This window comes from Eubalaena glacialis, chromosome 4, assembly GCF_028564815.1.
Source record: "Eubalaena glacialis isolate mEubGla1 chromosome 4, mEubGla1.1.hap2.+ XY, whole genome shotgun sequence".
Classification (NCBI taxonomy): domain Eukaryota; kingdom Metazoa; phylum Chordata; class Mammalia; order Artiodactyla; family Balaenidae; genus Eubalaena; species Eubalaena glacialis.
The window spans coordinates 32357671-32383647 of NC_083719.1; the positions used below are offsets into that span (position 1 = coordinate 32357671).

A 25977-nucleotide genomic window follows, 5' to 3' on the forward strand; every position below is an offset into this window, starting at 1 on the left:
AGTGGATATATGTATAACTGATTCACTTCTCTGTACACCTGAAACTAACGCAATACTGTAAATCAACTATACTCCACTAAAAATTTTAAAAAAAGAAATAAAAGAAAAGCAAAAATAAACAAATGGGACCTAATGAAACTTATAAGATTTTGCACAGCAAAGGAAACCATAAACAAAATGAAAAGACAACCTATGGAGTGGAAGAAAATATTTGCAAATGAGGCAACTGACAAGGGATTAATTTCCAAAATATACAAACAGTTCACACAACTCAATAACAAAAAAAACAAGCAACCCAATCAAAAAATGGACAGAAGACCTAAATAGACATTTCTCCCAGGAAGACATACAGATGGCCAATAGGCACATGAAAAGATGCTCAACATCACTAATTATTAGAGAGATGCAAACCAAAACTACAAATAGGTATCACCCCACACCAGTCAGAATGGCCATCATTAAAAAGTCTACAAATAATAAATGCTGGAGAGGTTGTGGAGAAATAGGAACCCTCCTACAGTGTTGGTGGGAATGTAAATTGGTGTAGCCGTTATGGAAAACAGTATGGAGGTTTCTTTAAAAAGTAAAAATAGAGTTACCACATGATCCTGCAATCCCATTCCTGGGCATATAACCAGAGAAAACTGTAATTTGAAAAGATACATGCAGACTGTCCTACAGAGTGAAGTAAGTCAGAAAGAGAAAAACAAATATTGTATATTAACGCATATATGTGGAATCTAGAAAAATGGTACAGATGAACTGGTTTGCAACGCAGAAATAGAGACACAGATGTAGAGAACAAACATATGGACACCAAGGGGAGGAAAGCGGGGCAGGGGGGGATGAATTGGGAGAGGGACTGACATATATACACTAATATGTATAAAATAGATAACTAATAAGAACCTACTATATAAAAAAATAAAATAAAATTCAAAAAAAAAGCAAACATGAAAATAAATAAATTTAAATAAATAAATAAATAAAAGATACATGCACCCCAATGTTCACTGCAGCACTATTTACAATAGCCAAGACATGGAAGCAATCTAAATGTCCATCGACAGATGAATGGATAAAGATGTGAGATACACACACACACACACACACACACACACAATGAAATATTACTTGGCCATAAAAAAGAATGAAATAATGCCATATGCAGCAACATGGATGGACCTAGAGATTATCATCATACTAAGTGAAGTTAAGTCAGACAGAGAAAGACAAATACCATACGATATCACTTATATGTGGAATCTAAAATATGATACAAATAGACTTATTTGTGAAACAGACTCACAGACAGGGAAAACAAACTTATGGTTATCAAAGGGGAAAGGGAGTGGGGGAGCGATAAATTAGGAGTTTGGGATTTACAGATACACACTACTATATATAAAATAAACAACAAGGTCCTACTGTATAGTACAGGGAACTATATTCAACATCTTGTAATAAACCATAATGAAAAAGAATGTAATTTGGGACTACTAATGGCCTATCTTGCTTATTTGGTATTTATGACATTCTACATTATATTTTTAGGAACAAACTTTAGTTACATATTCAACTAACACTCTTAAAATTTTTTTTTGGTATAGATCTTGTTTAAGTTTATTTTAATGCCCAGGTTATCATTAGCACATTGATTTACAAATGGTCAATTTTAAGACTTGTGTACAAACCCCTCTTGGTTCTAACGATAACATATAAAGAAAGATTAGGTTAACATCTAAAGCAGATGCTACAATAATAATTTAACATTTGAAAAAATAGCCAAGCTTTTCTTATTGGATGTTATAAAGCAGCACAGAGGAACTTACCTGCCCATGACCGGAATGTTGCTATGATTCCCATTTTACTTGCTAGAAACCTTGCTTCTCTGTCTTCTCTGTTCGGTGAGGTGGCGGCGGGGGGGGGGGGGTCAAAGAAATTAAATGTTAAAATAAAAAGTGAGTTTTTCCTACCACTATATCAGAATAAGAGCTATCATTACTTAACATTTAAATATTTACATAGGAAATTCAACAATATATTAGAAGAAAATAAAGATCAGATCTACCTCAAAGCAAATTACCCAATTATGTACTGATCACGCCTCCCCCCATTTAAAATTCACAACATCTTTTAAAACAAATTATAAATTCTGCTTTCCCACTGAGTTCTACTTTTCCTGCTCTTTCTGAAAACTATTCTTAGGTAGCTCATTAACACCTTTAATTGAGCATTAGAGACAACACCAGCCTGCTTAATAAGCATCTCTGTCAAAAGACTGCCCCTTAGCAAAGAAAATTACCACATAAACCTCTTACTTTTACCACATGTATTCTCTTTACTTCAAAAATCTTGTCCCAAATTTATTTGAGCATTTCTACCAAGCAAGCTCAACAACTCAGATATTCACCGAGATATTATTAAATAACTAGATATTATTATTGATCCATTTCTAAGCTCATTGAGGTTGCTGGCAGAATTCACTTCCTTGGTGTTATACAACTGAAGTTTCTGTTTTCTTTCTGTCAGCTGGGGCCTACTACCAGCTACTTTCTTCTTTTATAACTGGTATCCAATCATCTCACTTGTTCCTTTCTACGTAATAGTTTATGACAATTAATTAACCAATAATATTACTTACATTGTTAAACATTTTCCATATATGGTCTATGGCCAGTTTTAATACTTAATAGCAACCTTGTACTCTTTATTTATGCCACCTCAACCATCTCTACCCTGTCAACAGTCCATTTTTTTTCTGTGCCATCTTTTTTACTTCCCTAATGTTAAAGTTCTTAACAGTTGTGAGAATACAGAAATCCAGAGAACTGGGAAAGAAAAAAACAGAAGGGATAAAGAACAATGACAGAAAATCAAATTAAAGAATGGTAAGCAAGCAGATAGTTTACAAAAGAGAAATGCAACAGTTAAAAACATCCCCCACACATACAAACCAACCACACTAAGCTCTGTTGTACTAATCAACATGACACTACAACAGAAAGTAAAATGGGGAGGGGGGTTGGTGGAAGAAATGAGAATCAGACAACTGTGTGATTAAGCTTTTGGTGCTCCTTCTCTTAAAAATGTTTGTGACATACTTATACTGATTGCCTGGGAATCCAATCTCTAACCTATTTGATAAATTAGTAGTATTGTAAAAAAAACCCCACCCATTTCCTTATTCCCTAGCTATAATGTTCCCATGCTCCAGAAACTGCCCATACTCCAGAAACTTAAGGAAAGCAAAGTATTGAACCAAACAGAAAAGAAAGGATTTTGGTGGAATGTACTCCCCCCTCCCCAACTCTAAAAAATATCCAGGTTCATCTCTTGCTTATCCTGGTAGGCAGAATTCTAAAAATGCCCCTATCCTCTCAAGATTCTAGGTCTTAATCCCTGGATCCCTGTGAATATGATATCATTGCCATGATTGTGATTATGTTTATGTTACATAGCCCAGCAGACCTTAAGATAAGGAGATCATCTGGTAGGCTTGATCGAACTGGAGAGCTTTCTCTAGCTGGAGGCAGAAGAAAAAGTCAGAGAGATTCAAAGCACAAAGATTCAAGGAAGTCCTGCTGTGTTTGAAGATGGAGAGTACCATGTGCCAGGAAAAGAGGGTGGCCATTAGAAGCTGAGAGTAGGCCCCAGTTGACAGTCAGCAAGAAAACAGGAACTTCAGTTGTACAAGAGCAAGGAAGTGAATTCTGCCAAAAATCTGAGTGAGCCTAGAAATAAATGGCTTCTTCACCAGAACCTCCAGATAAGAACCATGCCAGACCTCTGACCTACTGAACTGTGAACTAATAAACTGATGTTATTTTAAGCTGCTATATTTGTAGTGGTTTGTCATGCAGCAATAGAAAATGCATACGTTCTTCATCAATAAAGAGCATGCCCAAGTGTCATAGGAGAAGCCAAGAAAGGGGCTTAAGAATCCCAATTCATAACTTAGTTAGCAAGAATAAGGTCTGAGAAGTCTTAAACAGAGAATGACTACTCTAATTTCTTAGCTCAGGTCATGATATGTTAGCATGCAATGAGTCCACAGTGATGGAGGTGATTAAAGATATGAAACCACTATTCTTAATTCAGGAGAAAAATGAAAACCAACAAAAATATGCCCATTTCACAATGTTCCCAAACTTAGTGAGGAATTTTAAAAACATACTATCTCTCAAAATAAGTGTTTCTACAATCCAACAATCCTATGCTACACCTGATAGCATATTTACTGGAACTGTGTCATTGGCAAAATCTTCACAGACAGTACATTATTTGATCCATAAATCAATTTAAATATAGTTACCCCAGAATACCTAGTGAACATGTGCATTTCTCTCCAAAAAGACTGAAAATTACCCTGCCTCATTTCTAGAAAATAATCTTTACTCTATCTCCTTTAACTTCCCTATGAACCTTACTCTCAAAATTCTACACAGTATATCTTTCTGCTTACTCAATTTAGGCCGCTCTTCATTCTACTCACTATTAAATAATTCTTTTAGTCTCTCAATGTAATTGCACTAAAAACATGTACAATAGAAAAATGATTAAAGATCTAGGTTTCTACTCCCACCTATCTTACATTTTTTATAATAAGAAACTAATTCCAAGTCTTTAAATTTCCCGAAGCTTACTTTTAATTTTTTAAACCACAGCTAATTATGAGAGAACTGTAACTCCATGAAATAGGAAATTTAAACTCATTTTTCTCTGCCTCTACGTACAATCAGGCAAATCTAAAAGTTTTAACAGTAACACGCATGGTACTTACTTAAGCTGTCCTTCAGCTGTATCTGGACTATGTCTGTAGTGAAAATCAGTATAGGGTGCTAAAATTCGCTAATAAAAAGAAAAGGCAAAAAAAGAAGAAGAAAAAGAGTCCTTATTATAAAATGTATTCTTCCTGTTAACAAGCTAAAATTAATTCCACTTCTCTGTATCTCTAACTGGGTACACTGCTTGAGAGACTTATTTCTTCAAACTCATCATCAAGGAATATATTTGAGTGATTTTTTTAAATGTACAAACTGAATTTTTGAACTTCTAAACTGACATTTAACATACATATTAAGCAGTGCACAAATCATGAATGTGAGGTTTGATGGATTTTCTCAAACTAAGCACATTCCCTATAATCCTCAAAGCCTCCTTATTCTCCCCTTTGTTCTCACCCCAGGACTACTATCCTGATTTCTAACACTATGACTTGTTTTGCCTATTTTTGAACATTATTTAAATGTTTTTACTTTATAAATTACATTCTCCTTTTTGTTACTAGTATAAAGAAATCCAAGTTATTTTTGTGTATTGTCCTTGTATTTAGCAACCCTGTTAGGCTCACTCATTTTAGAACTTAAACCACTGTATCTCATTTACCAACCCCCCACCCCCGCCTTGTGCTGATTGCATTACTGTGGCCTGAATTTTAATTTTAAAATAATTTAAAATACCTAAAACATTACAAATATTGTTTTTGACAATGAGTAGTCTTTTATATTTTGTCATGTGTACCTTTTTTGCCACCCTTCATTCCTTCCTGTATTTCCTTGTTTGTCTCGAATCATTTTCCTTTTAAGGATTCACTTTAACCTTCCTTTGAGTCTGTCTCATTTTTTAGAAAACAATAAATATTTATTATCTCACAACGTTTCTGTGAGTCAGGAATCTAGAAGAGTTCAGTTGTGCAGTTATGGCTCAGGGTGCTTCATAAAATTGTAGTCAAAATATTGGTCAGGGCTGCAGTCATCTCAAGGCTTGACTGAAGCTGTAGAATCTGCTTCAAGATGGTTTACTCACAATGTGCTAATTGTTGGCAAAAGGTCTCAGTTCTTTCCCACGTGTGCCTCACCATAGGCTGCTTTACTGTCTTCATGACATAAAGGCAAGGACTCCAAGAAAGAATAGTGTTTCTTTAAATTTCCTTGGGTCTTTTTTCTTCAGTCTAAAAAATCTTTTTTACCTTTGTTTTTGAAAGACATTTTCTCTGGGGTAGGTTGACATTATTTTCTTTCTGCACTCTAAAGATGCCATTCTACTGTCTTCTGGTTCCATTATTTCTGTTGGGAAATCAGCTGTCAGACTTGTTGCTTTGAAAGTAGAGTCTTTTTTCTCAAGCTGATTTTAAGATTTTTATTTATCTTGGTTTTCGACAACCTTACCATGATGTGCGTACATGTTGTTTTCTTTGTATTGAGTTTTTTCAGCTTTATGAAGTTTCACCAGTTTTAGAAACAAAAGTTTTGACCACTCCTTCTTTGGATATTTGCTTCTGCTCATTTTCTCTCTCTTCTCCAAAGACAACAATTATGTTTTATCCCTTTTGTTCTGTTCATTTCCTTTCTCTTCCCCGCCCCCCAATGTTTTACTTGGTATTTTGACTTTTCTTTCAATTTACTAATGATAGCTTCTCATCCAAAATGGATTTTTAATTTCATTGAGTTCAGAATTTCAGGTTTTATATTTTTCTGTACTAGTTCCATTTGATTCATTTTGCACATTCCAATTATATGGTGAAATTCTCCATTATTTCATCTATTTTCTTCTTCTTTTTCTCAATTTTCCTTAACAAGTTAATCATGGTTGTTTTAAAGTCTTTTCCCTCTAGCTGTAATATCTGGATCACCTGTGGACATGCTTCTATGGAATTTCTTTTGAGTTTTCAGTTACATATTCATGTCTTTTTGTATGACACTCAATCAAATTTCTGACTGAATGTCAGACACTGTAAATTTTATTGAAGGTTCCAAGTGATGTTATCTCCATCAGAGACGGTTTATCCTTTCCTCTGTTAGTCAGGTAGATTAAAGGGACTGATGAGCTTATGAGCTTATCCTAGTCACCAACTGAGTTAAATTGAGACTATGCTGCAATTTTGTTAAGATTTGAGTGTACCTTTGGTTTTCTTGTGTTTCTAAAGTATGGACCTCCAAAACTTTCAAGAGACTTTAGCAAGTTTTTTTTTTTTTCCTTAGCAGTGAGAAATTGGGGGTTTTTTCTACATACTTCATAAGTTTTGAACTTAGATCTTTAGGTACTCATCCAGAATTACTTCAGAATTTGGGACATGTCAAGAACAGGAAATCAGCTATGAAATACCCAGTTTGTCACTTGAATACTACATAACTGCCAAAAGGTGTTCTGATTTTTCAGGTCCCAGGAAAAGCGTACCTGGATTTTCAGCTTCTAATTATGTCCTGATCAGTAAGTGACCCCAGGAAAAATAGCAACTGCATATAATCAGTGTAAATTCACTACTTCTTAGAGGCCTTTCAACTTCTGCCCATGACCCCCCTTCCTGGGAGGCCTCTGTGTCCTATGCACTGGAGACCATAGCCTATTCCACTGTGTTTTCCTCAGTGGAAACATTTTAACTTCTGCTTTCCACAGATTCTTATTTCAGCAAACTTCTAGAAGGGTAAATCAGACTTGATCTGGGGACTTTTCATATCTCTAGGCTTGTCAACTCCACATACACATATGCCTGCCAAATAGTCTGGTCTTCTACCTAGGCCTAGGTCATATTCTTAACCTCTAGCCTGTGGCCTAAATCTACAGTGCCCCCAAGGGCATCTCTAGATTTTTCACTCCCTCTGGTCCTTATTGCTTTCACAGCTCTATACTGCTTTAAATATATGATTTCCATAATTATTCAACTTTTCTAGTTTTCCATAGCAGATGCTATGAACTACACTATCCTACTCTGAAGTATAAGTTTAAAAAATATGTTGTTTTTAAAATTTATTATAAAAAATTAAAATTACAATTTTACAATCCTTACTGACTGCCTATTCTAATAACATTATCATATTAAATGTACCTTTTTTTTTCCTGTGTGAGGTCAAAATATATTACAGATTATAGAAATAGAAGCCAGGGTAAACTTTAAAAGGGATTTTTTTTTTTTTTTTAACAGAAGAAAGATTTGGGCCTAATGAAACAGTAGCAATGAAAATAGTTCCTTTGTATGTGGAAAAGAAAAACCAAAGTTATCAAGTTAGAGTGAAAATTTATAAAATATAATTAATAAAAATGAGGATAATATTCTTGTAACAGCAGACTCTAGGATGAAGATAATGATAAAGTAGAAGATGATGATAATGATTAATATCCAAGGCAATCAGTATTTATTGAATACTTATTATGTGCCAGGTACTAAATAAAACATTTATGTAGATTAGAATGAATATATGTAAAGCACCTGGAAATACTGCCTAACTCATTATAAGCTTTACAAGAGTGTTAGTTGCTGCTATTACCACTACTACTATTATTATTATAGTATTTATTCTTCACAATAATTAAGGTAAAAATCATGACTTTTATTTTACCTAGGAAAAAATGGGTCCAAGATAGGCTAATAACTTGCCCCAAATCATAAAGCTAGTAGGTTACAGAACAAAAAACCAAAACCAGATCTGTATAGCCCAAAGTCTATGCTCTCAATCACTATGCTACTGTAGGGCGATCTTGTTAAGGAAAAAAAGAATATTTGTGGCTTTAAAGAACTTATGCAAATATAGTCGTGTACTTAAATACCTACCATATCCTTTGAGGTTTTTTCATTTACACAAAGGCTTTACTAATCTGCTGTCCAATTATATAGGAATAAAAAACAGGCCTATACACAATATCTTCCTTTATTGCAATCATCTCTCCAATCTTAAAATATCATTTTCTCCACTTGATAAAGAAAAAACTTAAATCGAAATACACTGTAAAATATCAAAAATGCCAGCTTATTCCCACTGGACTCCCATGAATAATGTATTTAAAATCACTTATTAAGGAGAATATTATACTTAAATTTGTTAGTTAATGATACAGGCTAATGTCAATTTTATAATCTCAAAATATTTCTAGTAGCCCTAATAAAACCAACTATAACATTTAAGACAAGTTTCATAAAACGATTTAAACAGGCAAAGTAGGGAACAATAAACCTTTTATAATTTGCATAATTTCATACCCATATAAAGCCTTGGTTTACACTTACTCTGAATGATATCTGCAATGGACAACAATGTAATACATTCACACAAATAAACTATAAGAACACATTTTGTGGTAACTCCCTGGTGGTCCAGAGGTTAGGACTCCGTGCTCTTACTGCCGAGGGCCCAGGTTTAATCCCTGGTCAGGGGAACTAAGATCCCACAAGCCACGGGGCATGCCCAAAAATGAGGGGAGAAAAAAAAAAGAATACAGTTTGTGATAATTCTGTTCCAACCTCTACTACATACTTTATTATACAAAAAGGTATATGGTAGCCTTATTATTTTAGACCAACTGTAAAAAAAAAAAACAAAAACTGAATTAGTAAAAAAAAAAAAAAAAAAAAAAAGAAATTGTAGAGGATTTTAAAAAAGGTATGTATTCTATTTCTTTCAATTATATATGGTCATTAGTTGCCAACAAGTGTCTCCAAGTTCAGAGAGTTTTAGCATGGTTTAATAAATAAATAGTATATAATTAGCAGGAGCTATTCACACACAATTAACATACTATAGTCCTTAAAAAGAAATGGTCTTCTTAAATAAATACATAAATGTCTATGAAACCTTACTTGTGCTCTAATTTGCTCACTCAAGTTTTCATAGATAATAAAAAAAAAATAAACTTCACTTTACATGTTGATGAAATATTCTTGAGAATTTTTTCAATTCAGTCCAAATTGAATGAGCTATAAAATACTGCTGGGATAAGCCAATCTTATTAGTTAATTTAGGTTTAATAATTAATGCTGTGCTGCATATTAACTTTAAAATTTCAAAGTAAGAGTATGTATTTAAAGTCATATTTTAAAACTAGAAAAGAATATTAAAGTTCCTACCTCTAATTCTACATCAGCTCGTACATACTGTCGGGTCTTTGGATGATTAAGGAGGTGTAAAATTGTAGTAATGAGAGCCTCATTTATTCGACTTAATTGGCAATCGATCACATTTTTCAAGATGGTGTTTAGTCCACCTCGAAGGGCCACCACCTCTGGATTCTGAAGTGCTAAAATAAAAAAGAAAAACTTAATATATTATATAGGGGATAATTAATAAAATGTAATCAGAAATCTGGGATTTTAATACTTAATTTCCTTTCTGACTTGAAAAACTTTCTACTCAATGACATTTAAAAGGACACGTGGATAAATTACCTAATAAGAGTCACTGAATATACTTCCCAAAACTGATTTTTTTCCTTAATGTCTCTGAATTTTTTCATATCTTTTGTTCATGTTTTACTGAATGGTTCTTCTTTCCTATCAATTGCAAGGAGTTCTTTATATAGTGGGAGTATTAGCCTTTTATCTGTTTCAAATCTTTTATCTGATTTGTAATTTAACTTTAGATTTTAAGCTCAGAAACTCCTCCCTTACTTCAAAGATCAGGCATTTTCTTTGAATCCACGCACACTCACGTGTGTGTTTTAAATGAGTTCATGATTAACATTTCAGTTTTCAATCTCTCAGGAAATAGACTTTGGCTTAATATTGATAAACTCATTTTTTCCCAAATGTTTATTCAACTATCCCAGCATGCTTTCCAAACTGATTTTTATACTTTTGATATACTGAAGTCTTCTATATATCAGGGTCTGCAACCCTTGATTCTTTTTCATTTTTTTCTCTCTTAATAACCCAGCTTAAGTTTTTTAAAATATGAGAAAAACATCTTTCCCTTCTCCTCCATTTAATCTTTTTCAAAAATGTTTTCATAGTTGAATTTTTCCTGTTTATTCTAGTTGAACTTCAGATTTAGGTTTCTTCTCCATTTTTTCTAAATTGAGGTATAATTACTTACAGTAAAATACACAGATTTTAATGGTACAGTTCAATAAGTTCTGAACAATATCTATACCCCTGTAACCAATACCTCAATCAAGGTATAGCACTTTCATCATCGTAGAAAGTTCCTTCACACCACTTTTCAATCAGTTCCCCTCCACAACAAAGGCAACAAATATTCTCATTTCTACCTATAGATTAGCTCTGCCTTCTTGAAAATCAATTAAACAAATTGAAAAGTACCCCCTAAACACACACACACGTCTTCCACATTTCTTATTAAGTTTGTTTTATATAGTTTTCTTGTCTACTTTGGAAATAGTATCATTTTTTTTCCATTATATTTACTGATTATTGCTGAAACAAAATAAATCTATTACATCTATATTTTCAGGTTTCCACTGTACTGAATTACTGAAGTTGTTCTTCAGTTGATTCAGAGTTTTCTAGATATATCATCTACAATGTATAATGTCTTCTTTCCAATATGTAAAACTCATTTATTATTTTGTCTTGCTAACCTGGTTAAAACATTAATTAAGAGTTTTTAAAAGGATGTAGTATTTGTAGAGATCCACTATTAAGAATATGATTGGTGGACTTCCCTAGTGGCACAGTGGTTAAGAATCCACCTGCCAATGCAGGGGACATGGGTTCGAGCCCTGGTCTGGGACGGTCCCACATGCCACCAAGCAACTAAGCCCGTGCGCCACAACTACTGAGCCTGTGCTCTAGAGCCCGTGAGCCACAACTACTGGGCTTGCATGCCACAACTACCAAAGCCCATGCACCTAGAGCCCATGCTCCACAACAAGAGAAGCCACTGCAATGAAAAGCCCGCGCACCGCAAGGAAGAGTAGCCCACACTCATCGCACCTAGAGAAAACCCGCGCACAGCAATGAAGACCCAACGCAGCCATAAATAAATAAATAAATAAATAAACAAATTTATTTAAAAAAGAGTATGAGTGGTGATTTGAGATAAATATTCTACAATGTTAACATAGTAGCATTCTAATTATTTCATTTTATGTATGCGTGTATTTGTGTGTATGTGCATATCTGTGTTTATGTATATAAAATGCTAGTTTCATTTAAATTAAAATTGGTAAATTTCCACATTTTTAATGCTCTCAATTAGATTATACTATATGAGAATTATTTGTTCCTTGAAACAATTTTTTTAAGACAAAACTAACTGAATGAGTCTTTTTGGAGACAATTAATTCATCAAGTACTTCTATGGTTTTTGATCCATCATGTGTTCTACTCTTTTGAGTCAACTGGAAATTAAAATTTTCTCTGAAAACCCATTCATTTCAATAAGATTTTCAAATATATAAAATAATTATCTCATAATTTTTAAAACTCCTATTAATTCTCTTTCTCATTCTATTAATCTTTTGTTTCTCTTTTGCATTTTTCAAACAATAGTGTATGTTCGCCTGTGTCATTTTTTTCTTCTTCCATTAACAGAGATTAGATTAAATAATCTATCTTGTTCTCTAAGACTCAGAATCATTATTGCTTTCCTCCTGTTTATGTTAAAATTTATTTTTTTCTTCTTTTTCTATTTCTTGGGTTCACTCACTTATTTTCATTACTTTTTGCTTAATTATAAAAGCATCTTACAGTGAGAAGTTAACTCGAGTATACAACTTTCCAGGCATCCCATACATTGACATGTAGTCAAATTTTTATTATTTTTCAGAATTTCCTTAATCAAATTTCTGACTTTTTCTCTAAATCAACAGGTATTGTGGACAGTATTTTTAGACTCTCAATAATAAGGCTTGGCTCTTTTGTTTCTTTAAACTTTTGTTATTAATTTATTTATTATATCAAGAGTGAATGTAACCTATACCATTTCTGCTTTTGGTGGGGAAAAATATTATCTTCTCTTGTCATTAAAAATTATATTTGTTTGGTTATAAGTGAGGTTGAACTTTTAAAATACTTTGACTAGCCATGCATTTCTTTGAGAATTATTTATTTTTCCTACTGATCTGTATATAAGTAAGTTCTTTACCTGTCATGGTAAAGAACTTATTTATTACATTTATTTTTTTCTTTGTTCTGGTACTGCATGTTTTCTTATCTCCTTACAATAAAATCTACAGCTGCTGAAATCTGTTTGATTTCTTTTGATAATTCAAAACTCCTTTTCCTTACGTGATCAGATAGTCATCCATTCCCCCCCCCATATATTCCCCATTTAACTCTTAAATCCTTTTTCATTTAGAATTTTTTTTAATGTCGAGTGAATTGTTGTTTTGCACTCACATCAAGATACAGTGTGGTTAATTAATGTCTGAGAGCCAGACTTTAAGAGATTTTATTCTAATTACTAGAATCTGGACAATTCCTATATATTAAATTTCATGATGAGTAAAACTTTAAAATTTATAGAATTTTAATGTCACTTTGAAATTATTTATTTAAACAAGTCCACTACTTCCCTATCAGGAATGTCCTACTTTTTCATATCTTTTTACAATACCTGAAGAATTAATGTATTAAAGGCATTAAAAAGTGTTATATATTCTTTCTAAAATACTACATTTTCATTACTCAAAGAAAATTCTGACCTAGTTCACAGATAATGGCAATGCATGCTCGAACCATTCTATCTCTTTCTTGGAGTCCATCATTTCCAACTGCTATTAATGAGTTGGCCACAGAGCTAGGAAACAAGGAAGCATTCACAGTAATCATCTGTAACAGGGAGAAATCAGAAAAAGAAGTTACTTCATAATGCATTTTTAAAACCTATTTTATTCAGACTGAGGTGTTTAAGACTGTAGAATATTTATAAGATCCAGGCACTAATTTTAATCTTCTGCTTCAAGTGAACATGTCAAAGGACTAATATAACCAATAATTGATGCAATAAATGTTAATAATCATTACCATGGAAAAAAGAGTTGGCTTTTTTTCCCTAATAGTCCAGACTATAAATTAGTTGACTACCAAGATACAATGTTTCTGACATTCTAAGCTCCTCTAGGATAGGAACTCTATTTTAAACAACTTTTCAGTAAATAGACAAAGTAAATCAGTGGTGACAACAGCTGCAAACATACACTGTACTACTACATTCCTGACTCCTTCCCCATATATTATCACCACTACATCCTATCAATTTACCTCATTAACTCAACTCTTTCCACCATCAAACTCTGATTTGGGCCCTCATTCTTACTTTGATTGCTGCAACCGATGCCTCATCATCTCCCTATCTATAACTCTCACTTGTTGCTATACTGAAAGGCAAACTTAATAATCCAAAATCTATTTTTTTTGAAGTCCCCATTTTCTTTTCGGTTGTTATGGGGACTACCCTCAGCTCTTAGAGGTTGCCCTCAGGTCCCTGTCATGGGCAGCTCACTCATGGTTATTTGCTACTTCAAGGCAGGCAGCAGTCTCTCCATAATCTATTTTTAATATTTCAAAAACTGTGACGGAAACAGTATGTCTCTGGTGATAAAAACTTTTGTTGAATCTCATTTTAAATGAAAAGTTTAATTGGCAATAACATATTTGGAATACTGAAAACAGATAACATGTATCTTCAGTTTGGAAAACAGAAAGAAAAATTATGTAATTACTCTTTAATAAATAAAAGACTATTTGGTAGATGAAGTATTTCAAAATAACAGGTCCTTGGAGTGGGAGTAGAAGAAAATGTTTTATTCTGTTTGGGTAGTGATAAATACTGGGGATAATTAATCTGTCCTGGGTGTTACTATATTTATAATCCTTTTGAAAAATAAGACTTATACTATGACACAATTAGAGGACACAATATAACTAAATTAATATCCAGTTAAATCCTATGGAGGTTCAAAGGAGAGATCTATATTGGCTAGAGTACTTGTAAATGGTTTATGTCATTTAAGCAGCATTATGTGATATGACAAGTTTCAAATGAAATTATAGAATACTGTTCCACAACCATAAAATAGATGTCTAATAACCTTAGAATCTACAAAAACTTTCACATTTGTTTCTAAACAGTATTTTTCATTAATCAAACATGTTGGAGAAGAAAGGAGGAAAGGGAAAAGAGGTATAAGAAACTGATCTTCCTCAGTGAGAAAATTCTAACTTCTTATGATATTAATTTCTATTTTAATACTTATTGATCTATTATTATACTTACAAGGGGCTTGTAAGAAAAATTCCCAAGACAATAAGACGTATGTAATGTATTTTAAAAAGAGCTGGCTAGAAGCCAGACCAACTGGCTTCCAGGGCCAAATCTGCCATTAATAAACTGTTACCTTGGCAAACCAATCCCCTCTGTGCCTTAGTTTCCTCATTTGTAATGAGGATGTATAGGATCCGATGATTTCTACAATTTCAAGTATAAAATTCTATTCTATGAATCTCAAGTGTAGAGCTATGAAATGGATATTGGTAATTTAAAGTTTTTATAAATGAAATCACTCTTCTTATTTTTCAGGAAAAATATACACAAAGAAACTCTTAAGTTCTGTGTAAATCAGAGAATACTTTTCTCTTAAATCAGTGAGTAATCAATGAGGGAAAAGTCATAGAATTTACTCTCTGTTGAAATAAAAGTTTAATCATCTTTTTTGCATGATAGAACAGACATATATAAAACAAATCAAAGATCATAAGTAGGTAATAAGTTTGTAGAACTGCTATAAAAGAATTAGAGAAACACTGAGTTCTCTAAGGGAAATATTTAAAATTTCAGCTGAGACTGCAAGATGAATATAATATACAAAGGGGTGGAAATGAAAAGAATAGGATAGAAGCAGTGATCACAGCAGTGGTGGAGGGCAGCTTGTCTACACATATAATGGCATAATGAGACAGGTCATAATTGATTGCCCCAAAAGTGGGCTCTGAATGCCAAGATAAGCAGGTTGTGCTTAATACCAAAAGGATTCCTGGGCCAGTGTAGGTTTGGAAATTTGGAGAACTGGGTTTTTCACGCTGGCTTTGACAATATCTTGCTGTGTATCAAGGGCAAGTGATTCCTTTAAATGAATCCCTTTCAACTATTAAAAAAAAAAATCTGTGATATATTAATCTCATATTGCATGAATAAAGAAATGATATATGAAGAAAATAATGGCTTAATTAGGCAGGCAGTAAGAAAAATTTAAGTTGGATAAAGAGTAGCAAGATCTGACTAGTGTGAAAATAATACAGATAATGAGAGAGACAAGAATCAGGAAGGATTGCCTGGATTAGAGCAAGAAAGAGACATGAAAAAAATATCAGAGACATTGAAAAAAAACCAAGCAAACAAACAAAATCTCCTAAATGAATGAAACAGGTGAAAGAGAAGAAAAAGTAACATGAGTATTCCTTAATTATTCATAAAGCAAGTTATCCTAAAGCAACAAATGTTTTTGCTTTTCCTTTAAAAAAGATTAATACTTTCACAGAAAATTTTAAAACTGTTCTGAATGCATACAAAGAACCCACAGTGACCTAGCAATTATATTATTAACATTAATTTCTACTAGCTCAGTTGCCAAGATGTTGCTGGAAAAAAAGAACTATGTGCTTCAATTGTTAAAAGTATTAGTGAAATTATAGTTCCTCTGGCCAATAGAGGTCCCTGTTCATTCAGCAACCTTGCTTTCCCTTTTACTCTAACTGCTTTTAGCTAAACCAAGGAGGAATCCTGTGACATAAACTCTTCCTTTGAGCCTGTATTTTACCACCAGGTACAAGCAGTTTTCCTGCCCTTGAATCCACAAATGATACCTTCTTCAAAAGATAACAAAATAAAATTACATTTTTGTTATGGCATTTCTAAATTGTTTCAACGGTCTGTTTATTTTTACTGGGCTATTTTATAAATTAAATTGTAACTTGTACAAAACACTGTACAAAACAGAAATAAAATATTTAGTGAATAATTCAAAGAAGCTGAATTTAATTTAATCCATTTGGGGTTTTTTTTCATCTGAACGTAGTTTCTAAGGCAGCAACTCTCGAAGTGTGGTCCAGAAAACTGAGGGTCCCGAGGATATTTTCAGAGATTCTGCAAAGTGAAAACTATTTTCATAGTAATTCTAAGACATTATTTGTCTTTTTTACTCTCACAAGTACATATGGAAGTTTTCCAGAGGCTCCACTGCATGTGAAATCACAAGAGACTGAATACAAAAGCAAATATGACAATCCAGGTATCTTCTATCAGGACAAACACTACAGAAATTTGTATAAATCTAAAATAATGCCACTCTACTCATTAACTTTCTTTTTGGAAAATATAGTTATTTTTATAAAAATATGTTATTTATATTTACTTGTAATGAGTTTATTTTTTAATATGTTAATATATTTTTAAATTTCTCACTTTTAATTCCTAGTATGATAAATACTGACATATATATAACTCAAATAACCAAAGAGTTATTCTAGGTCCTTCAGAAACAAATTTTGTTTTATCTTGAATTCTCAAAATCACACAGTAGAAGAGATTGTATGTATAAGTAAAAAACATAAACCTAATTTTTATATGTAAATATGAAGAGTCAAATCACGGTGCCAACATAACAATTTACCCTATAACAAACATTTATTTAAATCTATCTCCAATACCACTCTTAACTAGAACTGCAAACTTCTTTTAAGACAACTCATCCATTTACTTCTTCCTTACTATGCTCACCTGTGGGTACTATTACTAACCATAAGCTGAACAACTGGAAGAAAAAGGAAAAAGAGGAGATCTAGTTAATGCACAAACTCAACAGTCTGCAATTCTGGAGCATGCACTGTATTCAAAGGTGGGGAAAAAGGAGAAGAGCTAAAAAAGTTATCTGTTAAATAATCTTAGATGTTTCTACATTAAAACAAACATATACTGCATGAGTCTTATGAATTTTTAAGATGAAACATGATACTTTATGATGAAACATGATAAAATTCTTACACAAACTGTACCCTAACCAAATTAACTCTCAGTTTACTCTATTCCTCTGCCATTAGGGCATCACATCACATTAAATAACAATAAAAAAAAAACTCCTGGAAGGCCTCTCATTAGAAGCATTATGGATTATCCTCAACACCCTCTCTTGGAGAGTTTAGATTTTGACCTTTTATTCTGTACAATGGCCTGAATTGTTTATTGCAAATGCCTACTGATGTATCCAAATTCATCTTCAAAACAATCAGCTTGTAATTATTTTTGACATTCATTTAATAGAATTAACTCCAAGCATATAATTAAGAACAAATAAGGGTTGGGGGCAAGTAATCCTCTTTCTCCAATAACATATCAAAGCAGTAATTTCATTTATATGCCTACTGCAGGAAGAAATATTCTTTACAATAAACATTTTATAAAAAATACTGACCTAGCTATACCCAATCACATAGAATAATTACACAACATATATATGCTTATCTTGAAGTTTTAATAGACCGATGTAACTCATATATAATTTTAACAAAATAAAAATGTTTAATGAGAATTCAGTCTTTCAATTTTAATAGAAAGATTTCACAGTCTAAATCTAAACATGTAAAATGCTTAACATGAAAATCATAAATCTGCCTTTACTCTCAGACATAGAGCCTACCTTTCTGACTAATCGAAGTGCTTGTGTCCTCTCTACCTCGTTGCTCTGCTGTATGTCAATGCACCTAAATAATACATAAAATATTTAATTATTGATAAAAATCTTATTAAACAATTTTTTTGTATAATACCATGATCAGACCCATGTTCATGTCAATATAGTATTTGTAAATGTTAATACAAGTTATTTTTCAGTACCAGCAAATATTTATTTAATTTAATATCTCTAGTGATAAATACTTATTATAATAAAACCTTTCAAAACTATTTCATTTAAAACTCCAGGAAAGAAGAATATAGTAAGTAATTTATAGAATTATATACATCTATACAGAAATAATAAACATATTTATAAAGCAAAATATCAGAAATCTACTGAAAAAATATTCACCTATCTTTGATAAAGTTCACAAATATTTTATAAAAATTGTGAAGGAAAAATATTTCAAAGCCTATGTTTTCGTTTAATTGTGATTTTAACCAGAGCCTAAATGTTACATGTTATAACTAAGTTAAAAGTCTTATATTAGCCACAATAATTCTATTTTACCAAAATATAATTTGAAATGTGACTGTACTTCAAAAATTAATGCTCATATATCACTTAACTGACATTTCTCTGTAAAATTTATTAAATTATTCAATTTCTAAAGAGTCTTTGGTTTATGTGGAAGAATAATTCATTTTTACTTATGTTTAGACAGTTCACAATTCTAATCAATACTTTACATATCAATACATAGATAATTTGCTATTCAAAAGCATTTCTGCTATCTGAATATAATTAATCTAAAACAACTTTAATAAGAAGCAAACAGACATATAATTCCATTTCTGGACACAACAGATCAGACCAATCCTCCTGCCAAAAATAACTATAAAGGCTAAATATAGTACTTTGTAAAGCAACTGTTAAAAGGGCAATGGATAATAATCCCTGGAAAGTGAAGCATTAAGTCCATATCCACTCAGGCTTCGTCCCTGGGGACACTTGCCAATCCCCAGTTTTAGGCGAATAGAGTCCTAAAAGAAAGCAAAAATCTTCCTGTACTGGAGAGACAGACTGAACTTTAGGGCAACCAAAGTGGCTGGGACTTGAGGGAAAAAAATCTCAAAGAAAAGAAAATAGGAGCATAAGCAAGAATCTGCGTGCAATCCCCTTTCCAACGCACTTGCCAATTTCTATGTTGTACAAATGCAGAGTTAAAGTCCAAGAAACCAAGCAAAAAGCTACTGCTGAGAAGCCAAGGAACTGAGCAGAAATTTTAGCAGGTACATAATATTCTAAGAAAGATGTTAAGGCTCAAGGTTGCTCAGGATGAAGAGATTCTGCTAAATATCTACATTTTCACTTGAGATTCCATATAGCCACTTCCTAGAGCAAAGGCAAAGGGAAAAAACAAATTTTAACACAATCAGTGTGATAAGCCAACATTCCAGAATAAAGCTTAACTCTTTTAAGAGAAAAATAACATGATCCAGAGCCAAAAACTTTTAACATACAATGTTCACATCCAATCACATATAATATGAGGTATGCTTTAAAACAAACAAAGGGTCAAGTAATCAAAAACCAAGAAAAGAAAATGATAATAGAAACAGAACACAGGTGATTCACACACTGGAGTTGTCATAAGAGGGCTATAAATAACTATGATTATTATGCTCAAGAAAATAAAACAGAGACCTAGCATGTTTAAGTAAGAGTAAAATATAAATTATAGAAATACAATAACTGAAATTAAAAATTCAAGAGACTGATTTACTAGCAGGATGGAGGACTATTAAAAAAACAGGTAAGTAGAAAGTAACAACATTGAAGCACAAAGATTAACAACAACAAAGATTGAAAATACAGTAAGGGCATTAGAGACATGTGGCACAGTGAACAGATTCAACACTGTATAGCTGGAGTACCAGGAGATAGGAGAGAAAGTAACAGGAAAAAAAACCTTTAAAGTAGCCAAAGGAGAAAAAGAAGCAACAAGAAGAGAGACTACTTACTGTTCAACAAAAAAAACCAAAATCCAGAAGACAATAACTTATTTAAAGCATTCAACTCCAGTATACCTACATTATGAGAAAATAGTAAAGGAAATTCAAGAAAGTGACCCAAGATAAAAGGGTGGAAATGCAAGAAGGAAGAATATTGGAATGGGTAAATAACATAGGTAAATATCAATAGTTCCAATTTAATACAATAACAGGACTATCCTGTGGGGTTACAAATACATGTAGAAATAAGGCAGAGGGGAGGTGATGGTCAAGCTGGAAGAGGTTTCCTGCATTGTTCTGGGTGTAATAAAAGTGGTAAACCTTAACATATCAAGGATAAATGTAATCTCTACGGCAACTGCTAATAGAAGAAAAGGCTTTAAAACCAAGACATTAATAGAAGAGGAAAAAAATTCTTGATTATTCCCAAAGAAACAAAAAAGGAGCAATGCAAGACCAAAGAATAGACGTGACAAATAGAATACCAACAGCAAGACAGCAAAGTCAAATATATGAGAAAACTAATGGCAAGATGACAAATTTATAAATATAATTACATTAGATAAAGCACATAGACCCTGCATATAAAAAACCACTAGACATAGTCTAATCCAATTAGAAGACAAAGATGGTCAAACTAGATTTTAAAAAAATCTATTTGATGTTAACGGGAGAGAAACTTAAATGTAACAACAAAAAAAAAGAAAGTGAAAGGACAGAAGAGGATATATTGTGCAAACCCTAAATAAAAGAAAGTTAGTATAGCTATATTAACATTAGATAACATGAACACTCAAAACAAGTATTACTAGGAATAAAGAGAGACATTTCATAACTATGAAAGGATTAGCCCAATGAGAAGGTTTAACAATTCTAAATATGAATGCAATAACAAAGCTTCAAAATATATAAAGCAAGAACTGACAAGGGGACTTCCCTGGTGGCGCAGTAGTTAAGAATCCGCCTGCCAATGCAGGGGACACGGGTTCGAGCTCTAGTCCAGGAAGATCCCACATGCCGCGGAGCAACTAAACCCATGTGCCACAACTACTGAAGCCCTCGTGCCCTAGAGCCCGCGCACTGCAACTACTGAGCCTATGTGCTGCAACTACTGAAGCTCACATGCCTAGAGCTCATGCTCCGCAACAAGAGAAGCTACCGCAATGAGAAGCCCACGCGCCGCAGTGAAGAGTAGCCCCCACTCGCCGCAACTAGAGAAAGCCCACGCGGAGCAACAAAGACCCAACGCAGCCAAAAAAAAAAAAAAAATTGAGTCCATAATATTAAAACTTCCTAAGAAAGAAAACCCCAGGGCGAGACAGATTCGCTGGTGAACTCTACTAATCATGTAAGGTAAAAAGCAATATCTTACATAAGTTCTTACATAAATTCTTCCAGAGAATATAAAAAGAGGGCAACATTTCCTTAGTTGTTTTATAAACATACTCTTGATACCAAAACCAAAAAAAAATTAGAACAATGGAAAAATATAGGCCAATACCTCTCATAAACATAACTGCAAAAATTTTTCCACAGAATATTAGCAAACCCAATACAGTTATACGTAAAATAAAAAGACAGCATTAAAAAGTGGTGTTTACTTCAGGAATGCAAACAAGGAATATAAAGAAATCCACTAAGAGTCTACAGCAAGTATCATAAATAATGGCAAAATACTGAACACTTTCAACTTGAGTTCAGGAGCAAAACATAGTTATCCAATTACCATTTCTAGTCAGTGCAATATTCTAACCAGTGCGATATGGTGAGGAAAAGAAAAGTATAAGGATTGGGAAGGAAGAAATAAAAGGGTCATCATTTGCAATTAATGCTAATGTACATAGAAACTCTAAAATAACCTTAAAAACAATTAGAATTAAAAAGTGAATTTAGTCAGATCACCGAGATAAGAATATACAAAAACAAAACATAAAACCCTACAATTATTTTTCTATATATTAGCAGCAAAAACTATGAAAAAGAAAAATTTTAATTACATTAATACTATATCATGTAATAAATGCCTTAGGATAAACCTACAAATATGTGCAAGACGTCTCTGCATAGAAAACTACAAAATGTTGAGAGAAATTAAAGTTCCAAATAAATAAAGGTTTGGAAGATTCGATATTACTACGATATCAATTCACCCCAAATTAACACAGAGCTTCAATGCAATTACTATTGATATCCCAGAAAGTTTTATGGAAATGGACAAGTTGATTTTCTAAAATTCACATGGAAATACAGAACCCAAAATAGAAGAAAAGCTGGAGGACTTATACTAAAACATATCAACACTTATTGTCAAGCTGCAGTCATTTAAAACAGGGAGAAAATGGAGCAAGAATAGACAAATAGACCAAACAAAGAGAATAGGGAAAGCAAAAACAGATCCATACTTATCAGTTACCTGACTTACAACAAAAATGAAACTAATTTAGACATGAAAGGAGAATCTTTTCTCTAAATGCCTCTAATATTTATTGGATATTGATAAAAATGAATTGTGACCTGACACCTATTTCAACATATACGGAATAAAACCTTTAGAAGAAAAAATAGGATATTATCATCCAAAGAGACCAAAAACATTAACTATAAAATAAAAGACTGCTATATTGGATTTTATTAATTAAGAAGAGTAAGAAGACAAGGTAGACTGAGAAGATATTCTCAATACATATACTCAAAAGGAATCATATCCAGAAGACATCAAAAACTCCTAAGCAAAAAGATAGACAATCCAATTTACAAACGAGCAAAAGACAAAGAGGATATCCAAATAGTCAGCAAGCAAATGAAAGGGAAACAGAAATTAAAACCACAATGAAACTCACAACGAAAACCATAGCAGAAAAGGGTATAATTAAAAACTGAAAAGAGCAAATGCTGATGAGGATGTGGAGGGATTGGAACTGTCAATCATTTCTGGTAGGAGTGTAAATCAGTACAATCACTTTGGAAAACTGTTTGGCAGTAACTACTAAAGTTAAATATACATAAAACTTATCACCCAGCAATTCCACTCCTACATATATACCTAAGAGAAATGAGTGCATACGTCCACCAACAGACTTGTGCAAGAATGTTCAGGGCAGCTTTATTCAAAATAGCCAAACACTGAAAACAACCAAGAAAAAAATCAACAGAATGGATTAAATAAATTGTGCTCTATTCATAACATAAAATACTACACAGAAATTTTTTTTTTAAATCAACATGGATAAATCTCACAGATAACACTGAGGAAAGAAAAGAGTAATGTATACTTCCAATATATGATACTCAAGAATAGGAAAAACTAGTCTAGGATGAAAAAAGTCAGAGTAATGTTTACTACTGACTGGGTACACAAGGGAACTTGATTGGGATGCTGAAAATGTTCCATATCTTATTCAGGATAATAGGGTACTTGGTTGTATCTACGTGTAAAAATTATCAGGCTTTACACTAAAAATCTGTATACTTTATGGTACGTATGCTAAAACTTAATACACAATTTTAAAAAACATATAAAAACACAGGGAGCGCTAAGAAAATTACCTAGCTATTAAATAGTCCACTTTCAATTTTAGCACCTTCTGCAGAATACTGGAGTCTTGGATGAGATACCGAAGAGCTCGTAGCCCTGCTGCCCGCACTTCTTTTGCTTCATTCAATAAAGCTAACCGCAAGCTATATGAAAACAAACAAACAAAAAGTCTTGCTGCATGAGTTTCAAATACACATAAAATTATGGTACCAAATCCTTCTTCAGTTGAAATAAGCAAAGCTACTAGTCATTTTACATATATAAAAATCATTCACTGTAAGCCATGGAACTTCACTAATGTTATTTTTTAATTTTTGCCTCCTTGGTATATTCCTACCAATCAAGAAAATGTTAAGAGTTTTGTTCTACCTTCTGTAGTTTATTTTATATAAACAGTGGGAAATTAAATATGCCTTTTTCAAGCTGTATCACATATGCCTCTACAGTCTATCCCCATCTATCTACTTACTTGTTTCACTTCTCCCAAAGAATCATTGGTTTAAACCAATAAATAAAAATACTTTATAATGACAGTAGGAAGAAACTACTTATACCAATTTTAATTCCTCAGCATGCCAAAACGACGGCTGTGAAACTGTAACATTACGCCTCTCGTGGGCTTGAGCAAATCAAGTTTGCCATAAGCATACTGTGTCTTAGGTGAGATCTAGAGATAACTGTACAGGTTCTTCTTGCTCTTGGGAATAATATGAGAACTTTTATTCTGTGATTTAACTTAGAAGTTTAGACTGTAGAAGTCCAGGTACTTTTCAATATTAGCTTTGGTTCTTTATATTTGATAATTACAAAATATCAGTAAGAACAACAGGATAACAGTTAAAACTGCTGGAGATCCTGAATTTTTCTAACATTCAAACAACTGTTTCTATAAAATCAAAACAAGGTGTTATACTCTATTTTTAGTTTAAAATTACTAAAACTGAAATTACTAAAATCCAGAAGGGATGAGGAAGGCAAATGAACTATACTTACCAAATTATGATATCCTCATAGTTAAAACCCAGTTTTTCTTCATTGTGGCCAATATCACAAAGCAGCTGTCAGAAAAACAAAACAAGTATGCATAAACATAAGCATGTATTTTTGCTTATTTACATACATTACTTTTTGAGACTGGAAAAAAAGGTATTTTTCTCTAATAAAATTTTGAAAAATATATGATTCTACTGTCTAAATATGATTTATTTCTATTATCTTATCATTTATTTGACCTGACAGTTCTAGGTTTCTTGCCTTTGTCTGAATTAACCAGCTGCTTTTTATTATTCTTTTTTCCCCCTCCATACTCTTACTGTTTTAAAAACTATTCTTGGGACTTCCCTGGTGGTCCAGTGGTAAAGAATCCACCTTGCAATGCAGGGGACATGGGTTCGATCCCTGGTCAGGGGACTAAGATCCCACACGCCGCGGGGCAACTAAGCTTGCGTGCCACAACTACCGAGCTCACGCACCTCAACTAGAGCCCACATGCTGCAAACTACAGAGCCTACGCGCCACAACCACAGAAGAGAAAACCCACACGCCACAGCTAGAGAGAAGCCTGCGCGCTGCAACAAAAGATCCCGCAGGCCTCAATGAAGATCCCACATGCTGCAACTAAGACCCGATGCAGCCAAAAATAAATAAAATAAATAAATAATAAATTAATCTATTAAAAAAAACTATTCTTTTAGTGGTTACCATAGAGATTACAACATGCATTTTTGACTTATTACAGTCTAACAGAAATTACTACTTTACCATGTTCTCAATAATATGAGACTCCAATACTTCAACTCCATTTACTCCTCTCACCTTTCACTTTTTGTTTTTTCTATCTTTTAAGCCCCAAAAGACATTATTTTTGTTTTTAGTTCATATTTAGTCAGTATCAATTTATATTTACTCTCAAATTCACCACTTCCATTATTCTTCACTCCAGTGGTACCTTTATGGGATGTTCTCTCTTCTGCCTAAAGAATCCTCAGTTCATTGTTGTTGATCTGTTTTATTGGTATCTTCATTTGTTTTATAGCCAAGGTTGCTGGCAATGGATTTTTTTGGTTTTTGTTTGTCCAGAAA

At 32.8% G+C, this 25977-nt stretch overlaps 1 protein-coding gene across 2 annotated transcripts in view; it reads right to left on the bottom strand.

Moving 5' to 3' along the window:
* Nucleotides 1–25977, bottom strand: part of RICTOR (RPTOR independent companion of MTOR complex 2) — a 115517-nt gene that overhangs the window by 44546 nt on the left and 44994 nt on the right. For both annotated transcript variants that reach the window (XM_061187731.1, XM_061187730.1), the window contains exons 4-10: nt 24889–24953; nt 23907–24038; nt 18367–18430; nt 13378–13504; nt 9842–10011; nt 4784–4851; nt 1833–1900 (exon numbers count right to left, since the gene is read on the bottom strand). In XM_061187731.1, the coding sequence (XP_061043714.1) occupies nt 1833–1900; nt 4784–4851; nt 9842–10011; nt 13378–13504; nt 18367–18430; nt 23907–24038; nt 24889–24953 (694 nt within the window). The remainder of the gene's footprint in view (nt 1–1832; nt 1901–4783; nt 4852–9841; nt 10012–13377; nt 13505–18366; nt 18431–23906; nt 24039–24888; nt 24954–25977) is intronic.